Below are 19,162 nucleotides of genomic sequence, written 5' to 3'. Positions count from 1 at the left end.
ACTTAGCACTGCCAAGTTACCACTAAGTGATGTGCCTCTAAACCCATGTCCCCTACCACTAAACCTGTCACTTTAACAGACCCCAAACTATTATGTGTGTGCAGAATTGCCAGCGTGTTCTGACCTTGACCATACCTCTGTTCAGCCTTTATTTTTCTCCTTTCTGAGCCTGCTTCACCCCTTTAGGAACCTTTCAATGTGTTGTGCAAAAATACAAACATGATAGTTCAGCTTTGCAAGATCTTTCAAACAAGGAAAAAAAAAAACACAAAAAGGTCTCTCTAAAATATCTGGTTTAGATTTCATTTTATTTGTCTTTTATGAACAAATTACGAAATATACTTAATTCACAAATTGGAAATATTTACAATTTCTTTACAACAAGGCATTGTTGAGGTTTTGATTTATGGCGTTCTTAGAGCATTCTGTCTTTCAAAACAAAGACGTCGGTGTTGGTTTCAGCACACTGTTCATTTACACTCTGAATGTGAAATGGGAGCCGTTTGGAAGAGTAATTTGCGCTCTCTTTTGATATGATCTACTGGGAAAACTGAGGCTTGATGCATTCACAATGTGGGAAGGGGGACTGTGCAGATGCGTTGCTGGTACCATGCCACATGATCTGAAGCCGTCATATTACACCAGATGCTGCTAAGTGGGAAGGAGAAAAAGATTCTCCTGAGCCAATCCTTCCTCTGCCCTCTTCTCTTTAGGAATTCTGTGACCAGGCTAAATGTGGTCCAGTGTAATTATTTTTTTTTTTCTAGTTTTTGAGTCTTTATGAGAAGAAAAGTCTTGAGAAGTCTATTTCAAATACTATCACAATTCTGAAAAGTTATTCAGAAAAAAAAAAAAAAAAAAAAAAAAGAGTAACCAGGAAGTGAATAAATATTGTATATCCGCAAAATGTTTAGGAGACAAATTTTGAACATGTTTCTAAAAGGGAAATGCAACTGTGCTGTTCTGCAGTTGTGACATTTGAGCCATAAGAGCTAAGAGAGTTCCATTTTCTCAATTTCTTGGAGTCCATTTTTTTCCTGAAGAAAATTCTAAACGCACTTCTTTCCATGGAACTTTTAAAAATCTCTTAATATACACTTCCATTATAAATCAGATGTGGGCCACCATTGCTTAGGTTGTCTGTCATTTCCTGGAACAAGAATAGAAAAGACTAATTAAAATTACAATTATTTTATGGTGTTTGAAAGTCAGTTAGCTAAGGTTGTAACAAAAATTTAACAAACTCTGAATTTCAATCAGTCAGAAAAACTTTACATTTTTTATTTGGCTTCATAAATCTCACCGTAAAAAGAAAAAAAAAGAAATCAGATTTCTTCCTACATAAATTAAGTACATTTGAAAGCTGATAGAATCATTGATATTGACTGAGTTGGACATTACTCTCAGACCACACATATAGCACTGATGGCATCTGTGCAAGTTTTGTGACGTTGTTCTTTGAAAGTGCATGAACTCAAGCTTGTGTGGTAATCTACAAAGGAACAAGATGGTAATTAAGTCTTCGTTTCCATTCAAACCTTTTTCTGTGCTGACACGCTACAAACAGATGCCATTCGATGCTAGCTGGGATAGACATTTGGGAAGTAGGTGTAGGTCTAGATCCAAACAGGAACTAAGGGGTTTGACTGCTTGTCTTGTGATGGGACTGATTTTGGTTTTCCCTTAATATGCCAGACTACAATTTTTAGCAGTTCAGCATCTGCCGCTCAAGTGGCAGATGAGTCATCTCGGAGTAAGCTGACCTGATCATGAGTCAGAATCCTAAAGCGCCTAAACCAAGATGTGTTTGGAGTTAGATTTTCTAATTCTCAAATGGCAATGCAAACAATACTTACTTAGCAGCTGTTTAAGCCTGGAGATGTCTACATTAATTAAGCAGTTCTCTGACCTTCAAGGCTGCAAAGCTACATAGAGTTTATGCTCAGAACTGCCTTATTCTGAGCAGTCCTAGGCCTATTTCATACCAAATTGAATTTGGATGCAGAAATGATCTGTTGCTTATGTCCAATGGCATATCCTAGAGAACATCCAATTATGCCAAGAGGAATGGGCACACATAAAAGTGCAGTTTGGGCTATTATTTTTGAAATTCAGGTAGATGAGGCGGAGGTGCCACTGTCGGGCTAGTTCTAAAATATTTGCATGAGAACCAGAAGCTCTTTGCACAGAAAGATTAAATTCATCTCTTCTACCTCCTGTGTACACTTGGAGAAAATGTGGAAGAAGAGGGATCTGATTGTCCCCCTTCTTGTGGAAGTTTCTGTGAAGAAAGTAAAGCAAGATTCACTGGGCTAAACAGAGAGAGAGAGAAAATCAGAAAGAGCGAGCCTGACTCTATAGAATAGTTGCTGAGATTCTTGGTAAAGAGAAGAAAATTCTGGGACCTGGTCTTTATTCCTAGTCTGACTCTTTCTCTCTCTTCTTTTAATCCACAATATTTGATTTTATAAATAGTTTGGGAGGCAGAGACAGGAACTCAGAGTTCAACATGAAGTGGAAGCACTGGTGCCTTCTCTCTCAGGTGTTACCAGCTACATTTTAAAGTAGATCACAAGACTTAATTGTTCCCTGCGCAGTTTTTGAAAGAAAGGATGTCCTATTCCTCTCTACAAAGTAAACTTAGGGCCATCAAACCAAGTAGCCTTGCCAATTAATACTCCTGTGTCAAGTCTAAGCTTCAAAGAAAAGAAGTTGTATAAACTTACTGATTTTTGAGCATTTTCTACCACCCACCTCTCCATTTGGCAGGTGATGGTGTTGGATGTTTTTGTACAGTGCCTTATTCTCCTCATATACTGAAGAGGAACATGCATGCCTAACACTGGACCCTGGATCCCAGTTTGGAGGCTGTCTGCTCTGAAATGAGGCGCTGTGTTTTGCCCCTTTGTAGGTGCCTAAACCCTTTGTTGGATCTACGCTGAAGATACCAGTCAGCTGGGAAAGGGACCAAGAATACCAAAGCAATTTAATACTAACTACCAGTCAACCACAGGTTGGTAGTAATGGTCTGTCAGAAGGCTACTCATGAGTGAGTGTAAGTTTCCTTTTGTCAGCTTTATCACTTCAATCCTCTGCAGACATCAGCTATTAGAATATCATCATCATTTCAGAAAATATTGAAAACCATTTATTTCCCCCAATATTTCTATTTTCAAAAATAAAATTATTAAGAAATTAAAAAATGTTGCTGAATTCAAGAAATGAAGGAGCACACAGATTAGAAGCGGAGTGAGTCAATGGTGGCAACATCCAAATAGGAGCATTTGGATGTCTATAACTAGGGTGAATATTTTAAATACTCAACTTACTTCCAGATTGCAGCTTTCACCACGTAGAATTATGTCACTACCTGGAAGCACCGATCCTGACTCAGAGTGACATCACAGCATCAGCCAACTTTGATTAGCTGAAACTATGACTTGCTCTTAGAGGTGGCCCTTCCTGAAGTGACATAACAAGATGGTAGCTCCCTAGTGTTCAGCGTACCTTGGAGGTAACTCTGGTGTCGGGGGAACCACCGGGCAGCTGGGCAGGTCGGTTATTTCAATACCCCTCAATCTCTAACATAAATATAACAATTATACAATAAATATAGCACAAAAAAATGCACATGCAGTACATGTCTATATTACTGTATATAGTATAAGTATACAAAATAGTCTTATATATAAAACACTTTAAAGCTATTTCTAAATCAGGGCCTAATTTAATGTAAGCTTTTAAGTATCCTTCATTGTTTTTTAGGGGCATGCCTTGAGCTAATGTACTCAAACCTGCCAGCAGCAGGCTGTCCACAGGCTGTAGGTCTGTAAAGTCCCAGATCGGACCATCTATGCATGCATACTGGATTCTACAACACACACGCAGGGAGTCCACCATAGGTGGGGCACATCCCACATTCGCTGAGCATGTGCTCTGCACACGGATCATGGCCCTTCACCCACGATAAGTGGGCATCTGGCGGTCCCCACTGCTAAGTGTCTAAAAGCTCAGGAGGTCAACAGGCCAGGAAAGGAGACAGTGAACTGCTGCTGTACATGGTCATCTTCAGCCTCTCTCTTTTTCTCTCAAATGGGCTTCATCTTTGTCCTTGTTGAGGAAAGAGTGTCTTTGGAAGGCAGGATCTAGCCTACAATCTGCAAGACCGTGGTCATACTTGCCTACATAGCTCAACAGAATTCTGCTTCATTTTAAAATGAGAGGGAGAAATTTATTTCTTCCCTTGATTTTATCACCCTGTTTTGTTACTGTTGTAACCAATACTGTTTAACTTTTAAAAACATGTTTCAAATGTCTTCTAAGGTGTATTCAGTCTATATGTCTGCTTGGAGTCTCATCTCGGTTAAGAAACCAAAGAGTAGCGACAAGTAATTTTTACCTAATGGACAATTAACTGCTGTATCATGTTTTGTCAGGGAGTCTGAAAACATTCCACAGTCCAAATGAATTAATCCTTGCTCTGCTGTTCAGAGGTCTCAATAGTTATGATACAGACTGCTGAACTTAACTGTCATGCCAACTTGCACATGGCAGTTTAGATGGACAGTCCACTTGACTTTTGTTCCCTTCTCTACACATTTTTTGAAAGGTATTGGGTACAAAGTCCAAATGTAAAGCACAGGGTGTCAGTGAACATTTTACTTCTCAAGTATGAACCAGATCTCTAACTCCAAGGAGCCAATTTCAAGAATTCTTTTCAATTAATTCTTTTGGCCCTACGTGCTCAACTTTAGGAGCTTAATTTTCAGCACTTAAACATGGACTTTGATACCTCAGTAAGCTTCCTTTTAACAGAGAAAGGCAGTAAATGCTGCAAACGCTCAGTGCTGCTGCAAATCAGATCAGTTTCATTTAGGTGTCTAAATGTGCCCTTAGGTGCTTAGGTTTAGTCATCTAGGTTTGTGAACTGTGGCTTTTGTGTTTAAATAACCCACTTTATAAGCTGAGTGCTTGGGAGAGGAAGAAATTGATTAAATCCTTGAAGCATGCAATGATGTGGTTACAGAAAGCATTCTGTGCTTTTTCACAGTACAATACATGATAATCCATATTAATAAGGCTTCCAATTATTTATGAAGTGCTATATTTAGCAGCTAAGCCCTTGAACAGCTATACAATGGAATTATGTTGAAAATGGATGTACTTCATTGAAATGGATGTACTGCAAATATACAGTACCTAAAAATAGCTCCGTATAATGCAACATAATAAAGCTTACACAGAATGGCAGCGTTTCATTTCCCAGAAGCTCTTTCTCATATAACACTGAAAACTGAATACATCTCTTGCCAATTGTAAATGTTAACACGTACAGTAGCATTTTAGGAGAAGCACAACAAATAAAGGAGGACACACAACTCACTTTTTCTGCCATTTCATGGGAGTGATGCAATGAATGTTCTCTTTCTGAGAACATTCGCCTTTGTTCATAGCTGGCTAGCCGACAAGTGAGCCATGAAGAAAGGGTGCAACCACCAATTCCAATGCATGCAAGAGACATGGAGGCAAGATGCAAAGAATAGAGAGCAGACGACTTCTTTGTCAGAGCACGAAGAAATTGAAAATTTAAGATTCCTCCAATTAGTCCACAGATGCAACAGGCAGAAAAAAGTATCATCTGTCAAGAAAGACAAGAGAGGTTATGTCACAGTAACATTTTTCTGAGACAGATTCATTCATATAAAAATGAGACTAACCGTAATTCAATGCTTCGATAGCATCATGGGCTGCAAAACACTACACAGACACTCATTTTTATCTCCCTCAGCTCCTACAGAGCTCCAAGGGAATACAATACCTTCTGGTGTACAAGAGTTAAGATTGATGTTGCATGTAAGATAAAGCTGGGTAGAATGAGTTGCTCATGTTAAGAGCTAGTCAAATCTTTTGATTTCCAGGGTTCCATTCAAAACAGTATCCTGAAAGAATGTGTCGTAATTTTCTATTGTGCAGTTTCTCACCACTCCTCAGGAGAGAACGCCTCATGTAAATGCCTCACAGTGAATCTCTCTTGCTTTGTGTGTCATCTGACTATGCCTCCTGTTCAGTTCTAATTTGTGCAGTCAGACAGCAGTTGGAGACTTTCTACAGCTTTTGTGGGGACTTCAGAAGTGTTCAAGGTGAATGTGCTGGACAAAGAAGCAAGAGAAATGACGAAGAAATCTGTGATACAGCTCTACAGAAGGTCAGTGTGGTGACTGTGTTTGGTTGGTTGGTTGGTTGGTTTTAACTTTGTTAAAATGTTTTTGGGAACTTTAGAAGGGTGTGAAACAGGCTGCAATTAATGAGACATGTTAAAGACATCCTATCACTTTAATCACAGAGATGCCACCCTGGTTCAGGATGTCCTTGAGCCACAAATGACTTGAAGGCAAAAGACCTTATTATGGAGACAATGCTAAATTATCGTCTCCTTGACTGATGGCCTGTCAGATGTTGATCTAGATGGGCCTTTGATGTTACTCAATATGGCTTTGTATATGTGCTTATCCTACTGTGGTAGGAACAATTTATGGAGCCTTACAGACCACTTTTGTACACAATTGGGATGAGAATTTCATCCAGAATGTGGCATTCAGGCTGTATGCTGCTGTCCACTGGGAAGTGACTGTTCCATGAGACCACCAGAACAGACAGCTTTTAGAAACTGGTTTATGGTCCACATGCTTTAAGAAATGAGACTGTCATTGTAACAGGTTTCAGGATAGCTCGTTGATAGGCAAAAATAATCCGAGAGAGATCTTGATTCCTCTCACACTTATGCTGGTTTTACATGACTTCCATCTGTACATGCCAGAATAATCAAGCTGACAGAAAATTAAGCCAGACATTATCACTTACAATAGGATCATGTCTTTAACATAAAGTTCAGTGGTGACACCATTTTTCTTCAGTCAGAAAAATTGCTGTACTTCTGATTCTTAGAAGAGACAGAAAACATCCGCCATCACTTTAAAACTGGCTTATTCATGATTCTGATTGCAAAAAGAACTTATTAAAACATGAACAGCTGTGATATCTAAGGATCCAAGCTGGTCAGCAGCCTCATTGAGGTGGCAGCCCGGTCATGTCGCACTTCACAGAAAGAGGTTTTTGGAGGCGAGAAGTTAAAATCTGGTGAAGTTATTGGGGAACTTTGTATTGAATTGGCAAAAATTTGTGTCAACAGGTTTTCCATCCATATTTATCCAGACAGGGATAAATAGGGATGTGTGCCTTAAATAGGCATGGCCTAAATAGGCCATTTCAGAACTGCTTTGTTTTGCTTGATTAACCCAAAGTGCTGATTACTTTTTTGGACTGCTGACTTGCAATTTTTACTGACTTTTTATCAAAAAACACTTGGACTTTGCCCCCAGTAAGGAGTTCGAGTTAGATAAGTACGCCTTTCAGACACTTATGTGTTACATATGCAGTGGAAAAACTTACAACAAGTCCAGATTTTTTTTTGGCGCACAGTATTCCACATATACCACAAAGCAGAAACTGCAAAGAAAAAAAAAAACACCAATTATTTCATAATTTAAGGTCTTAAGTTTAAATCCTGCTGTGTTGCTGTAGTGGTGACCACAACAGTAGGTTAGGCAATGGTTACGGTTGTTGTCAGCATTTTTATCACAAACCTTATGTTTCAGGAAGTTGTAACTCAACCATAAACACACTTATCCGAGAAGAAGAAACTGGAATGAGAAGTCAGACTGAGGATGATGATTACTCATAAAAAAAAAAAAAAAAAAAAGAAAAGAAAAAAAATCCTACTTTTAAGCTGCATGGGTAAACAAAACATGAAAAAACCACCCAGTGTTGCAAGCAAAACTCTTTTTTTTCTACGAAAAGTTTATCAGGGTAGTAGTCAAAGTAGATGCAAATCACCTACTTCCAAGAATCGCTGAGGTACTTAATGCCCTGACCCTACAGTGTGAACTGCTGAGGGATCAGACATGGATTGTTGTCCTCTAGGCAGTGGAACTCTGGGCAAGAATGGCATTCAGTCATCTCCGTGGGTGCAGGTGTAAACGTGAGTACCTCTGTCAGTGTGGCTACACTCAACATGCAAGAAAATCTGTTTCAGATTCTAGATAGCCCACTTTGCAAGAGATAGCATGAAGGCATCTGTACTTTTTTCAGATAGTGCCCTTTCACAAACTGGTCTGCTAATTGTTGCATCAAGCATTAAGCAAAAACTAATTAACAAAAACAGAAACACCCCCTCCCAGATGATATGAATAGATGTTAATGCTTTTTAGCGACCTGTGCAAAGACCGATGATATTCTCTGATGTCTCTTTTTCCTCCTCCAAAGAAGTTTAACAAGGGGAACAGTGAGCAGTCCCTGAGGGAGCAGTCGTGGTAGGAACTAGAGTAGTCATATGAAAGCAATAAGGCCTTCTCCAGGTGTTTGTAATACTGTCAAAAGATTTCTTCGATACCTCATAAACTCCTTTATTAAGAAATCCGTGCTACTTATTTTCAGTAAAGTGAACCCTACACCCCTGTTGGGAAGTAATTTCGGAGTTTTAAAACTGGATTTTTCCACATCGTTTTTTGTGCTGAGGTGGTATTTCTAGCAAAAGGCTCTGCTTGACCTTGATTTAGGATTAAATCACAGAACAGACCTGGCTGCTACATAAGAAGTGAAAAAAAATTAAGCAGTTTCTAGACAGCATTTAGAGTCCATGTAATATATTGCATGTACATCTCATTTACCCTCCAAAATTTTGCAACTTCAGTACCTCAGTTCAGGAGGTGCTTTAACACCTAGTTTATCTCTCTCCAACTAAAGTAGTTCGTGCATATAGCTAAGCATAAGCCTTTTTCTCTGAGTTAGGCCCATTGAACCAGTTTCTACAATTAATATGATTATATTTTTTTTATATTCTTTAAATCTATACTAAGCTTGGGATCTGGACTTAATACCAATCCAATTACAGAGAGGGCTCAGTCAGGTAGACCATGGCACTGTATGGCTCAGGACATACAACTGGTAATTGCTACTAGAGTTCATCCATCAGAATAACAATCAAAAACCCAGTGGGTAGGACTCTCCTGCCCCTCTCCCACAGGCAGAGGAGATTTCAGCTCAGAACTATCACACCTGCCTTGTAAGTTTTCACTCAGGCTTTCTGTGAAGCTTTGGAGTTTCACTCCCAATCTTGTCATTTCAGGTTGCCTTCAAATGAAGGCATGCTTCACATTTTCACATGTAGTATTTTGTATTTCTCAGCATTAATGCAGGAATGTCAAAAAAAAATTATTCAAGACATCGTTCTAATTAAGTTCTATTCAGTCAGACTTGATAAAGCAGATTAATAGTATCATTTCTCTCTGTAGTGATTGAATAGGATTAAAAGGAAAATTTTGTCTAAGAAAAAATTTATGAGTTCTGGAGAGCTTACAGAAAGGATCTGGAAGATACCATCAAAGCTAGTTTCATAACAAGTGTATGTTAACTATTTTAAAAAGCTGGGGTTTGGGTAATTTGCCTTCAAAGATGAAAGGTCACTTGTTTTGTCAAAAATGCTCTAATTCTGCTTCTGTTAGAGTCAATGGATTTTTTTACCATTGATTTCAGTCAGAGAAGACTTTCTATTTCCATTGTACAGTCTTTGCTAGCCAGAAGGGAATGTAATGAACTAATTATATTAGCCTTGCATATGACCAAAGGAACAACAAGAAAATTACAGATTCATTCAGCATTAGCACCCACCAGTTTGGGCAGTTCTGCTATTCTTTAATGTTTTGCAAGGACAGGACACACACCTTTCCAAACCACCTTTAGGTAGTGCCACATACACATACATTACCTAAAATATTTCCCAGTTGATATCCAAAGAATAGTGAATGAGCTAATCTGAAATCCCTAAAATATTGGCTTCTCAAAACCAAGGAGTGACTACTGTATTCCAGAGTTGCTAAAGTATCTGAGGGACTCCCTGGACTAATGATCTGGATGCAGGAGTCAAAGTTTGCTGATGATACTAAATTAGGAGGAGCTGTGGACTCCCTCGAGGGCAGGGAGGCCTTACAGAGAGATCTGGATATACTAGACAGCTGGGCAATCACCAACCGTATGAAATTTAACAAGAGCAAGTGCCAGATTCTGCACCTGGGACAGGGTAACCCTAGTTATACGTACAAACTGGGGGACAAGAGGTTGGGGAGCAGCCCCATGGAAAAAGATCTGGGGGTATGGGCTGATGGCAAGTTGAATATGAGTCAACAGTGTGCCCTGGCAGCCAAAAGAGCCAACCATGTCCTGGGGTGCATCAAGCACAGCACAGCCAGCTGCCCGAGGGAGGTGACTGTCCCACTCTACACTGTGCTGGCGCAGCCCCACCTTGAGTGCTGTGTGCAGTTTTGGGCGCTTCAATATAAGATGGACATCAGACTATTAGAGTGTGTGCAGAGGAGGGCGACCAAGATGATGAAAGGTCTTGGGGTAGGACTTATGAGGAGCAGCTAAGGTCACTTGGTTTGTTCAGCTTGGGGAGGAGAAGGCTGAGGGGTGACCACATCACAGTCTACAACTTCCTCAAGGTGGGCAGCGGAGGGGGAGGTGCTGATCTCCTATCTCTGGTGACCAGCCACAGGAAATGGAATGAAGCTGTGTAAGAGGAAGTTCAGTTTGGACATTAGGAGAAGATTCTTCACTGAGAGGGTGGTCAGTCAATGGAACAGGCTCCCCAGGGAAGTAGTCGTGGCACCAAGCCTGTCAGAGTTCAAGGAGCATCTGGATGATGCTCTTAGTCATATGGTTTGGTTTTAGGTAGTCCTGTGAGGAGCAGGGAGTTGGAGTCAATGAACCTTATGGGTCCCCTCCAATTTGAAATATTCTATGATTATATGATTCTATGATAATATTGCATTGTGTCACAGTCTGTATGTATAGTCTGTATTTTCTCTCTCTGTACATCTACAATAATTACACATATACACAAGGAATAAGGTGTTCTGTCATTAATGAGCTCAAGAGAGAGCCAACTGAAATGTTCTAGTCTATTCTAGTCTAGTCTATTCTAGTCTAGTCTATTCTATTCTCAGAGGAGCTGGGTATTCCTGGTTCTTCCACTTTCTTCTGTGTAGCTTGAGAAAGTCATGCCAAAGTTTTATAAACCATGTGACTAAGAGACAAACAAGTTGTGAAACTGAATACACTAGTGTGCCTGAACATGTTAAAAACCTTGGAAGAAAAGCACTTGGGCAGTAGCAAAGGATTAATGTTATTTTGGGTTTTTTTTAGATGACATTATGTGTTATATTCACAGAGAAAAGGCTTGCTCAAGAAGCAGTACGGTTATTTATTTATGACAGCAGGCATTTTGCGATTAAAACCAATGGATGAATTTGAGCCACAGTGTCAGGCAATTAATCCTCATGCAAAGCTTTGAAAATGATAAGCCAAGTTTACCACTCTCTTCTGAGGCCGCAGAGGGTTCTAATTCACTGGAAGCAGTGGAAACCTGCTTTACAGAGAGAATATTAGCAATACCCAGGGCTCAGCAACTCTGCTCATGTGGAGACCTCTAGAAAGGTTAGGAAGTCAGTGCAGCATTATGTGATTGACTCTGATCATTGCTTTTTGATGGAATAGCTAGGGACTCGGGGAATTTTTTTGTTGGTGCTATAGTAATTTCCTGTAAATTATTTGATGTCTGAGTGTTGTGATCAGCAGTAGTGAGAAGTGAATGGGAGAAACTACACTGGCTCTTTGTACCAGAAAAAGAATATGAGTACAAATCAGACTCAAAAGGAATTTCCTATGTTTGTTCCTCTTTGTCTTTTAATTTTAACTCTTCTAATTTATAATACTGTTAACTGGAATACAGCCATGAGGGGCTCTGCTGTCTTGCCACTCTCTCTCTGTTCTTAGCTATCCTGAAGGATTTCATCTGCATGAAACCATTTAAACTCTACACACAGTACCTTGTATTTACTAAAGTCTAGTTAGACAACATCCACAGCCTCTCCCTCATCCACTGAGTCACCTTGTCATAGAAGATCAGGTTAGTCAAGCAGGACCTGCCTTTCATGAACTCATGCTGACTGGGCCTGATTGCATGGCTGTCCTGTGCATGCCATGTGATGGCACTCAAGATGGTCTGGTCCATAACCTTCCCCAGCACTGAGCTCAGACTAAGAGACCTGTAGTTCCCCACATCCTCCTTGTGGACTTTCTTGTAGATGGGTGTCACATTTGCTAACTTCTAGTGAACTGGAACCTCCCCGGTTAGGCAGGACTGATGTTAAATGGTGGAAATCTCTCTTTTGGTCTGTTGAACTTTGGAATCAAGAACCAAGGACCTCCAGGAAAGGAGAATGTTTATTTTGAGCCTGCTTTAATTTACTTTATATTAAATATGGCCTTGAAACAAAACCTCAGAGCCAAACACTGAGAAATTTCAGTAAGGAGGCTAAAATCTCAATTTAGATTCAAGTTTTGTGGTTTGGATCCATCCCTATTTCATATTTTCTGGAAAAAAAGGACTTGGCCTCTTTCACTTTCTCCTGAAAAAAAGGAGGCTTTCTTACTGGTAGTCTGAAAAAAAGATTCAGTTTTAGTTATATCTGCAGAGAGCCACAGATTTGTTGGTTTCCACCATGCAGAAGAAAAGCAACTATTTTTATATTGTATGTTGAAGCTAAGAAACCTTTCTTTCTTCTGTTTTGAGGAGGCAAAAGCAATGGTGAGTGTAATTCCCTTGAGAAAATGAAGACTGTCTATGGAAAAGCTTTCTGGAGAGACGCTGAAGAAAATAGTAGAGAAAACCTGTTGAATGTAAGGACTGCTTGATCCCTAGTTATTGTTCATGACAAAGAAGCAGCCCAAACTACATACGTTCTCTGGAAAGCTCTCCAGCATTCTGGGTCATCCTTATGTATCTGATGCAATAGAGGAAGGGAAATTATTCCAAATTTGAATCTAACACAGTGACAATGCAAGCATATCATACCTATTAAAATAATCCCCCATGTGGAAGAATAAACCATCAAAACAGAATGAACAGCTTCACTTCTATGTACTCCTGTTATGTGGTAAACCAGAAAATCTGTGTTTTACCCTAAAACTGTATAAACATGTGAATACCATGAGAATATCCAGGAATTTGAAATTAGTAATGTCTAGAAAGGACCAATCTGTTTCATAATCTTGTTGCTTCAACACCATCCAAATGAGAAAAAAGCTGAAATCCCTAAAGGACAAACTGAGCAGAGAAGGCATCTCTAATTGTAACTCTCCTTCAAAGCAGTATTTCAGAACAAGGATTAAGTTTTCTTAGTGCACGCATAAAGGGCACGGAATCCACTCATGAAAACAAAGGCATCAAACTAAAGAAAAATGGCAACAGGCAAAAAGAGCAAGCCCAGGTAGTAGGTTTGCCTGTTACCCCCACAGAGAAACACAATAATCTTTGCAAAAGGGGGGTGGAAATCTCTAACGATGTGGTTGTCCCATGCAAGGAGTTGTGGGGGCAGGAATGTTTAGCTGGTTGCAAGGCACCCAGGCTCAGAACCAGAAGCAACAGCATTGCCACAACCCAACCCTGTGTCCCACCAAATCTGTCATGCTGAGAGGGGTGCTCTGCTATTTGAAGTGAGACATAGCGTTAAAACCTGTCTAATCTGAGCTAATACCTTGACCTGGCAGTGTGCTGTTTGGTCATATCAGCCCAGGTGGTGCTACAATTCCCAACGATTCCAGCCATATTCAAGCAGTTTAAATTCCATCCCAGTCCCTGAGATTAGTGTTTCCATTCATCTGGTTCCAGGCCTGCGGAGATCCTTTAAAAATGGGAAACGGGATCCTTTAAAAATGGGAATGGTTTTAGAAACACTCAAGGAAATTTAGAAGAGGGTCTCTGAACCCTAAAGTCTACCTGTCATCAGTGATTCAAAAAACCTCTGGTCATCTGGAAAAACACTCAAATTCTCAGCACAAAATTATAATATTTATTTACTTGTTAAGGGCCTATCAGAATAACAAATAGTAAATAATGCTTTTTGTTGGTGGTGTTCAAATATTTAGTTTAGAGTATGACTGCTTTCACCTCAGAAATTAATAAATTAAAGATTATTCCCTGTAGGTGAAAAGAAGTCTTATCTCAGCAAAACGTTTAAGCATATGCTTAAGTCAGTCTATATTCAACAGATCCTCTGAAATATAATCCAGGAACGCCATACAAGTCATCTTGGACAGACCATCTTCCAGATTGGTTTATGCTTCTGGAGTGTCTGAATGATAAAGAAAACCTACTGAAAGACTTCTCAGCTGCAGCGAATCCTCCTGGTTCCATGCAAGGCAAGAAGCTCCCACGCTTGGTACATCCTCCCTCATCTATAGGTGCAGAATTCTCTTCTGCTTCCACTGAGCTCACTGAGTGCTGCGATTCATTTCATCAGGAGCAGGAGCCAGCCAGAATTATGGTCAGTTTGATGAAAATGCAATGCACATGTTAAAATAAAGTATATCACATCTGTATTTTGTCTGCATACGGAACAATAATGTGGATTTTTTAGTGTTCTTTTGAAAAAAAAATAGTTTGACTGTTCTTTCCAAAGGAAACTTGGCAGTAGTAAAAACTAGATGCAAAATTTAATGTTTTTTAAAATTTTAGGCCACCAGCATTGATTTAACAGTCTAAAATGATGTTCTTGCTCTGGGAGAGTTCCATACTGACTGACCCTTTTTCTTTTCCTTCAAATTCTGGGTAAAAAAAATAATCAAATATTTCAAGTGCCAACTTGGAGCAAATTTCTGTAGCCAAACTATAAATGCAGATTTTTAATGGGCAGGCAGACTTCCACTGTGCTAAAATCACAAATCATGGAAACAATAACTCTACCTCTATAGACAGACAAACCAATCAACATCCAGAGAAGGTGTATCTCTCAAATACATTTAGATATTTGTCTTTATAAGGGATGAAACTATTACTCTTGAGGGGCATAGCCCCAAGTGAATCATCAGGTATGTCTCTTGCATATGAAGATAGATGGCATATTTGACTAAAGATGTGGCTTTTGTCTCTCATTCTCTCTCTCTCTCTCTCTCTCTCTCTGAATCTCATTTATAGTAAGAATTTGTTCACCACTGCAGAATAAATGAGTATTAGAACCATATACATGTGTGTGTATGAATATATAGTCACTACTCCTAGTGATAGTGATGAAACCATTATGTTCTAAATATAGATGGGAAAGTATGTGAACATTTTAGAATATCTGTGAACACCTTTTGAATTATTATCTTCTGATATTTTTTTTTTATTTATTTATTTTTTGCAAAAGCCTTTGCTATGGATGCTGTTATTCTTGCTATATTTGTGTGAGCAGTTCAGTGTGCTCATTGGTTGGATCATTTCTATGGTACGTCTTATAACCAAATTGGAATGGTGGATTTTATACCTCAATTTCTGGAAGAAAGAAGTCTGAGAGACACTGAGTGGAGTAGATTATACCAATACAATCATAGCAAACAGAAAGAACATCCATAAATCAACATCATGTTCATGGGACTGGTTTGGGGGGTTGGGTTTTGGGGTTTTTTTATTTTCAATTTAGCAGCCATGGCCTATTTTAAAAAGAACAGATTGGACATGATGTAAAATAAATTGGATAGTCATCTCCACATCCTCCAGAAAATTTGAGAAGTCAGTCACACCTTCAGTTGTTTTCTTTTGACTACTTTTTAAACAACTCTTACTTTCATAAGCCAACTCAACTCCAATGAGAACAACTAATTTAGAAACTGTTTTCCCATTTCCATGCATTTTTGATGTAGACATTGTCTAGGCTTTCCTTTTTTTTTCATTCTTGTCTACTCCACTTTCCCTGGCTTGCTTATACATAATGCAGGGCATGCAATGATCAGAACATTTCGGCCTGTGCTAAACTTCACTTGTGTCTCTAATCCTATGGGTGGGATTCACATGCTTAGAGTTACGTTAGTAAATTATCTGGCTGAACGGAGGCAGTGAACAATAAGAAAACTCATTTAAGAAGAAAGATAATGTGCCTCAAATGCAAAGCATCAAAGGGAGGCTATACTATTAAAGTATAGGGGATAGAATGTACATGATTTTAAGATGCCCAAATTTTAGGAATTCAGGTTAAGGTTTCCATGGTGATGCTATCTTCATCTACTTCCTTATGAACTTGGGCCTCTGCTGATTTCCACCCACATAAAGGATAGAACAGGGTCAAAAGTTTTCAGTATATTTCCAGGTATATTATAACAGGAGACATGATACTCTTTAACTTAACTCCAGTGTTTTGTATCCTAAAATGTCAAAATACTAGTTATTGCTTTAATGTCCTTTTCTTCTCCTTATGGAAAAGAACATTAACGTCCATTTCTCAAAGGAAATCCTTGATTCAAGCATGTGAATTGGAAAACAATAACATATTTTATGCAAGACATATTCTTTAATACAGACAGCATGAGCTCAGTGCAAGATCCAGCGAGCAGAAAGGTGGCTTATACCATTTCTGCAGCAGGACAATTCTGAGGATTGTGCAAACATACCTTTCTCCCATTGCTTTAATTTGGACCCAGTTACCCATGGCCCTAAGCACCCCTGGAGGACAGTAGATCTCTGGCCCCTTCCAGTCCTGTCTCACCTGCTAGTACTCTAGTCAGAAGAAAACAACCTGACAGACAATTTGAACTGTTGGAATAGTACAAAGAGGGTGCCATAGTGGTGACAATATAGACCAAGGATCTTTAGTTCAAGGCAAAGTAAGTAAGGCTTTATAACCATCTCACCCCACTCTGCACATGGCTGTGATTTCTCATTTCCCCTTCTATGTGAAGCAGAAACTGCTTGCTTCCACTTTGCAGTTTCTCTGTGGCCTGTCTCTGCCTACCCAACCTGCAGTTGTTTGCACAGTCCCTAGCAGCTGATGCCTGCCTCTGCTGGCTCTGCTTGTGGACATCCTTCGCCCACTTGCTACAAGTCCATTTGGGTTCCCTTGCATGCCTCTGCACTCACATATGGGGAAAATTTCCTATAGACGTCTGCAAAATCACTTCATTGTTCTCTGTCTTATTCCTTTCTAAAACTCTACCTATGAATAGCTTGAAATCAGCCAGACTGCTGATGTGTTAATGCAACCACCTGTTATACCAATCAATTTGGGTTTGTTGTTTCGTTATACTCCTTTACATCCTTTTATCCTACATCTGTCTCTTGCTTTGATTGTAAGGTCCTTGGAGTCCACATGTAATAGAATAGGATCTTGATCTATGGATAGTACAAACTCTGGGGTAACAGAAACCATAAAAATGAATGAGGCAGTTGTGCAGAAAATGTGCATCGTCATGAAATGGCATCAGCTGTGATAGCGTTGTCACAAAATGCAATCACTGCATAAAATACTGATCTTACTGACTGGTCAAAACTCTTTGACTTCAGTGAAACCCAGGATATTGCCGTCTGTCATTAAATCTTCAGATAGACACTGGTTTTGAGTAATTTTTTTCTTCATCAGCAATGATCAGAAATCTCCCTCTCTGAAGTGATTTTGATAATATCATTACCTGTTGGCCACTGCCTTATCTTATCTTGTCATCATTCTCATTTCTCACCTATCTGTTCTGCAGTATAGAATTATGTGTGTGTTTATATACTGCCAAAAATATTTACGACTGTTGTCAATAATTAATAATTATTGGTAGTGAGAATATTACATGAAGCACTTTGTCAGAATGAATGTATAAATTACTCTGATGAATAATCAAGAGTGTTTTGCATTTATCATCTTATCTCAAACAAAGCAAACAATCCTTTTTGAAATACTGCTGTACAATGTAAGCTGGCCAAAACCAGCTTTGGAGTTCAAAAATGCCCACTCATGTTTAGGCTGAATATTCAATATTTCTTACTCTCTGTTTCATAAACATAAACAACCATTTGGAGGAAAATTCTTCCTAGAAACATGCATAGCTCAAACTGAAAAAATAAGAAAGGTTTTTGAGAAGTGAGAAATATTCTGTGATATGAACATGATGCTTCTATTAACCCATTACTGGTGTTTGATTCTTTTGTTCATTTTACAAGAAGCTCAGGGTGCCCAGATCATGGGAACATATCTTTCCTTTTCCTTCCCGTTTCGTCTTTCTCTTTTTCCTCCAAAAGCTCAGAACTCATCTGACATACCCTCGACATTATTTTAAAACACCTTTTGACAGTCTTGTCGTAAGGGACAGGGCTGTTCTTTTTAAAAGCAAAACTCAGTGTCAATTTAAAGATTGTAAGCTATGGCCCGTGTTCCACTGGAGGCATCGGGCTTTCCCAGGTGAGAGAATGGGTTCACAGAAAGTTCAATTGTTCACAGCAAAATTGAAAAATGAAAAGGAGCAAGAAAGAAGAGGTCTCCCTCCCCCCTTCCTTCCCACCCAACACACATATACATCTCTGCCCCCAGTGCCTCCCCCCTCGCCCCACGAGTATGCAGACTGTACCCCATGCACATCGGAAATGGACCCGGCGAGGCTCTCGGCGCAGCATGCACACGCGGAAGGGAAGGGAGGGGGATGCCTTCACACGGTCTGATCATCGCCATAAAGAGTTAAAGAGAGAGTGAAATGGCTAACGTACACACACCCCGCTCCATACCGGAGAAGAGTCTCCCAGCTGAGGTTTATGCTCTGTGAGGACCAGGCTGAAACTGACCGCCCCCACGGCCACGCTGGACACCCCTAACCCTATCTCCAGCACGGAGAGCACCAGGAGGCTCCCGATGATCTGGCTGCTGGTGCACATCCTCCCTCGGTCATCCTTCCTTCCCGATCAGCCGGGGAAACCGCGCATCCTCCTTCTCCTCCGGCGCTCCCGCGGCCCTAAGTCGCCCCCAAACTTTTCTTCCTTCGCCGGCAGCCGGGGCGGAGCGGCGCATCCGCGGCCGGCGGGGCGCTGCCGAGGGGCGGCGGGGCGGCTCCGGGCGCCGCCGGGGCTCCGCGCAGCGCCGCGCAGCCCCCGCGCAGCCCCCGCGCAGCGCCGCGCCGGCAGCGGAGCGCGGCCCCCCGCCGCCGCCGCGGAGCTCTCCAAGGTGCCGGCCCGGCGGCGGGGCCGGGGCGCGGCGGCCGGCTGGGCAGCGCGGCCGGCGATACGTGCAGCACCAGCCGCCTCCTCAGGGGCTGCGCC

General features: G+C 40.5%; 1 protein-coding gene across 1 annotated transcript; it reads right to left on the bottom strand.

Moving 5' to 3' along the window:
- Nucleotides 1–1,087: 1,087 nt before the first annotated feature.
- On the bottom strand, nt 1,088–18,781 carry TMEM196 (transmembrane protein 196). Its single transcript, XM_074150908.1, has 4 exons — nt 18,635–18,781; nt 7,450–7,506; nt 5,384–5,638; nt 1,088–1,150 (listed from the first exon to the last, which is right to left on the bottom strand). Exons 1-4 carry the CDS (start codon nt 18,779–18,781, stop codon nt 1,088–1,090), a joined length of 522 nt encoding a protein of 173 aa, XP_074007009.1.
- Nucleotides 18,782–19,162: the final 381 nt, after the last annotated feature.

This window comes from Numenius arquata, chromosome 7 (assembly GCF_964106895.1).
Source record: "Numenius arquata chromosome 7, bNumArq3.hap1.1, whole genome shotgun sequence".
Lineage (NCBI taxonomy): Eukaryota > Metazoa > Chordata > Aves > Charadriiformes > Scolopacidae > Numenius > Numenius arquata.
The sequence above is the reverse complement of the archived record's forward strand: the minus strand, read 5'-3'. Positions and strand labels throughout refer to the sequence as shown.

Excerpts from the sequence above, each read along its gene's own strand:
- TMEM196 (XM_074150908.1), bottom strand. The coding sequence starts at position 18,781 with ATGTGCACCAGCAGCCAGATCATCGGGAGCCTCCTGGTGCTCTCCGTG. Across the intron at positions 7,507-18,634 it reads AGCTGGGAGACTCTTCTCCG|TTTCTGCTTTGTGGTATATG; the intron begins GTATGGAGCGGG and ends TTTTCTTTGCAG. Across the intron at positions 5,639-7,449 it reads AAAAAAAATCTGGACTTGTT|ATGATACTTTTTTCTGCCTG; the intron begins GTAAGTTTTTCC and ends CTTTCTTGACAG.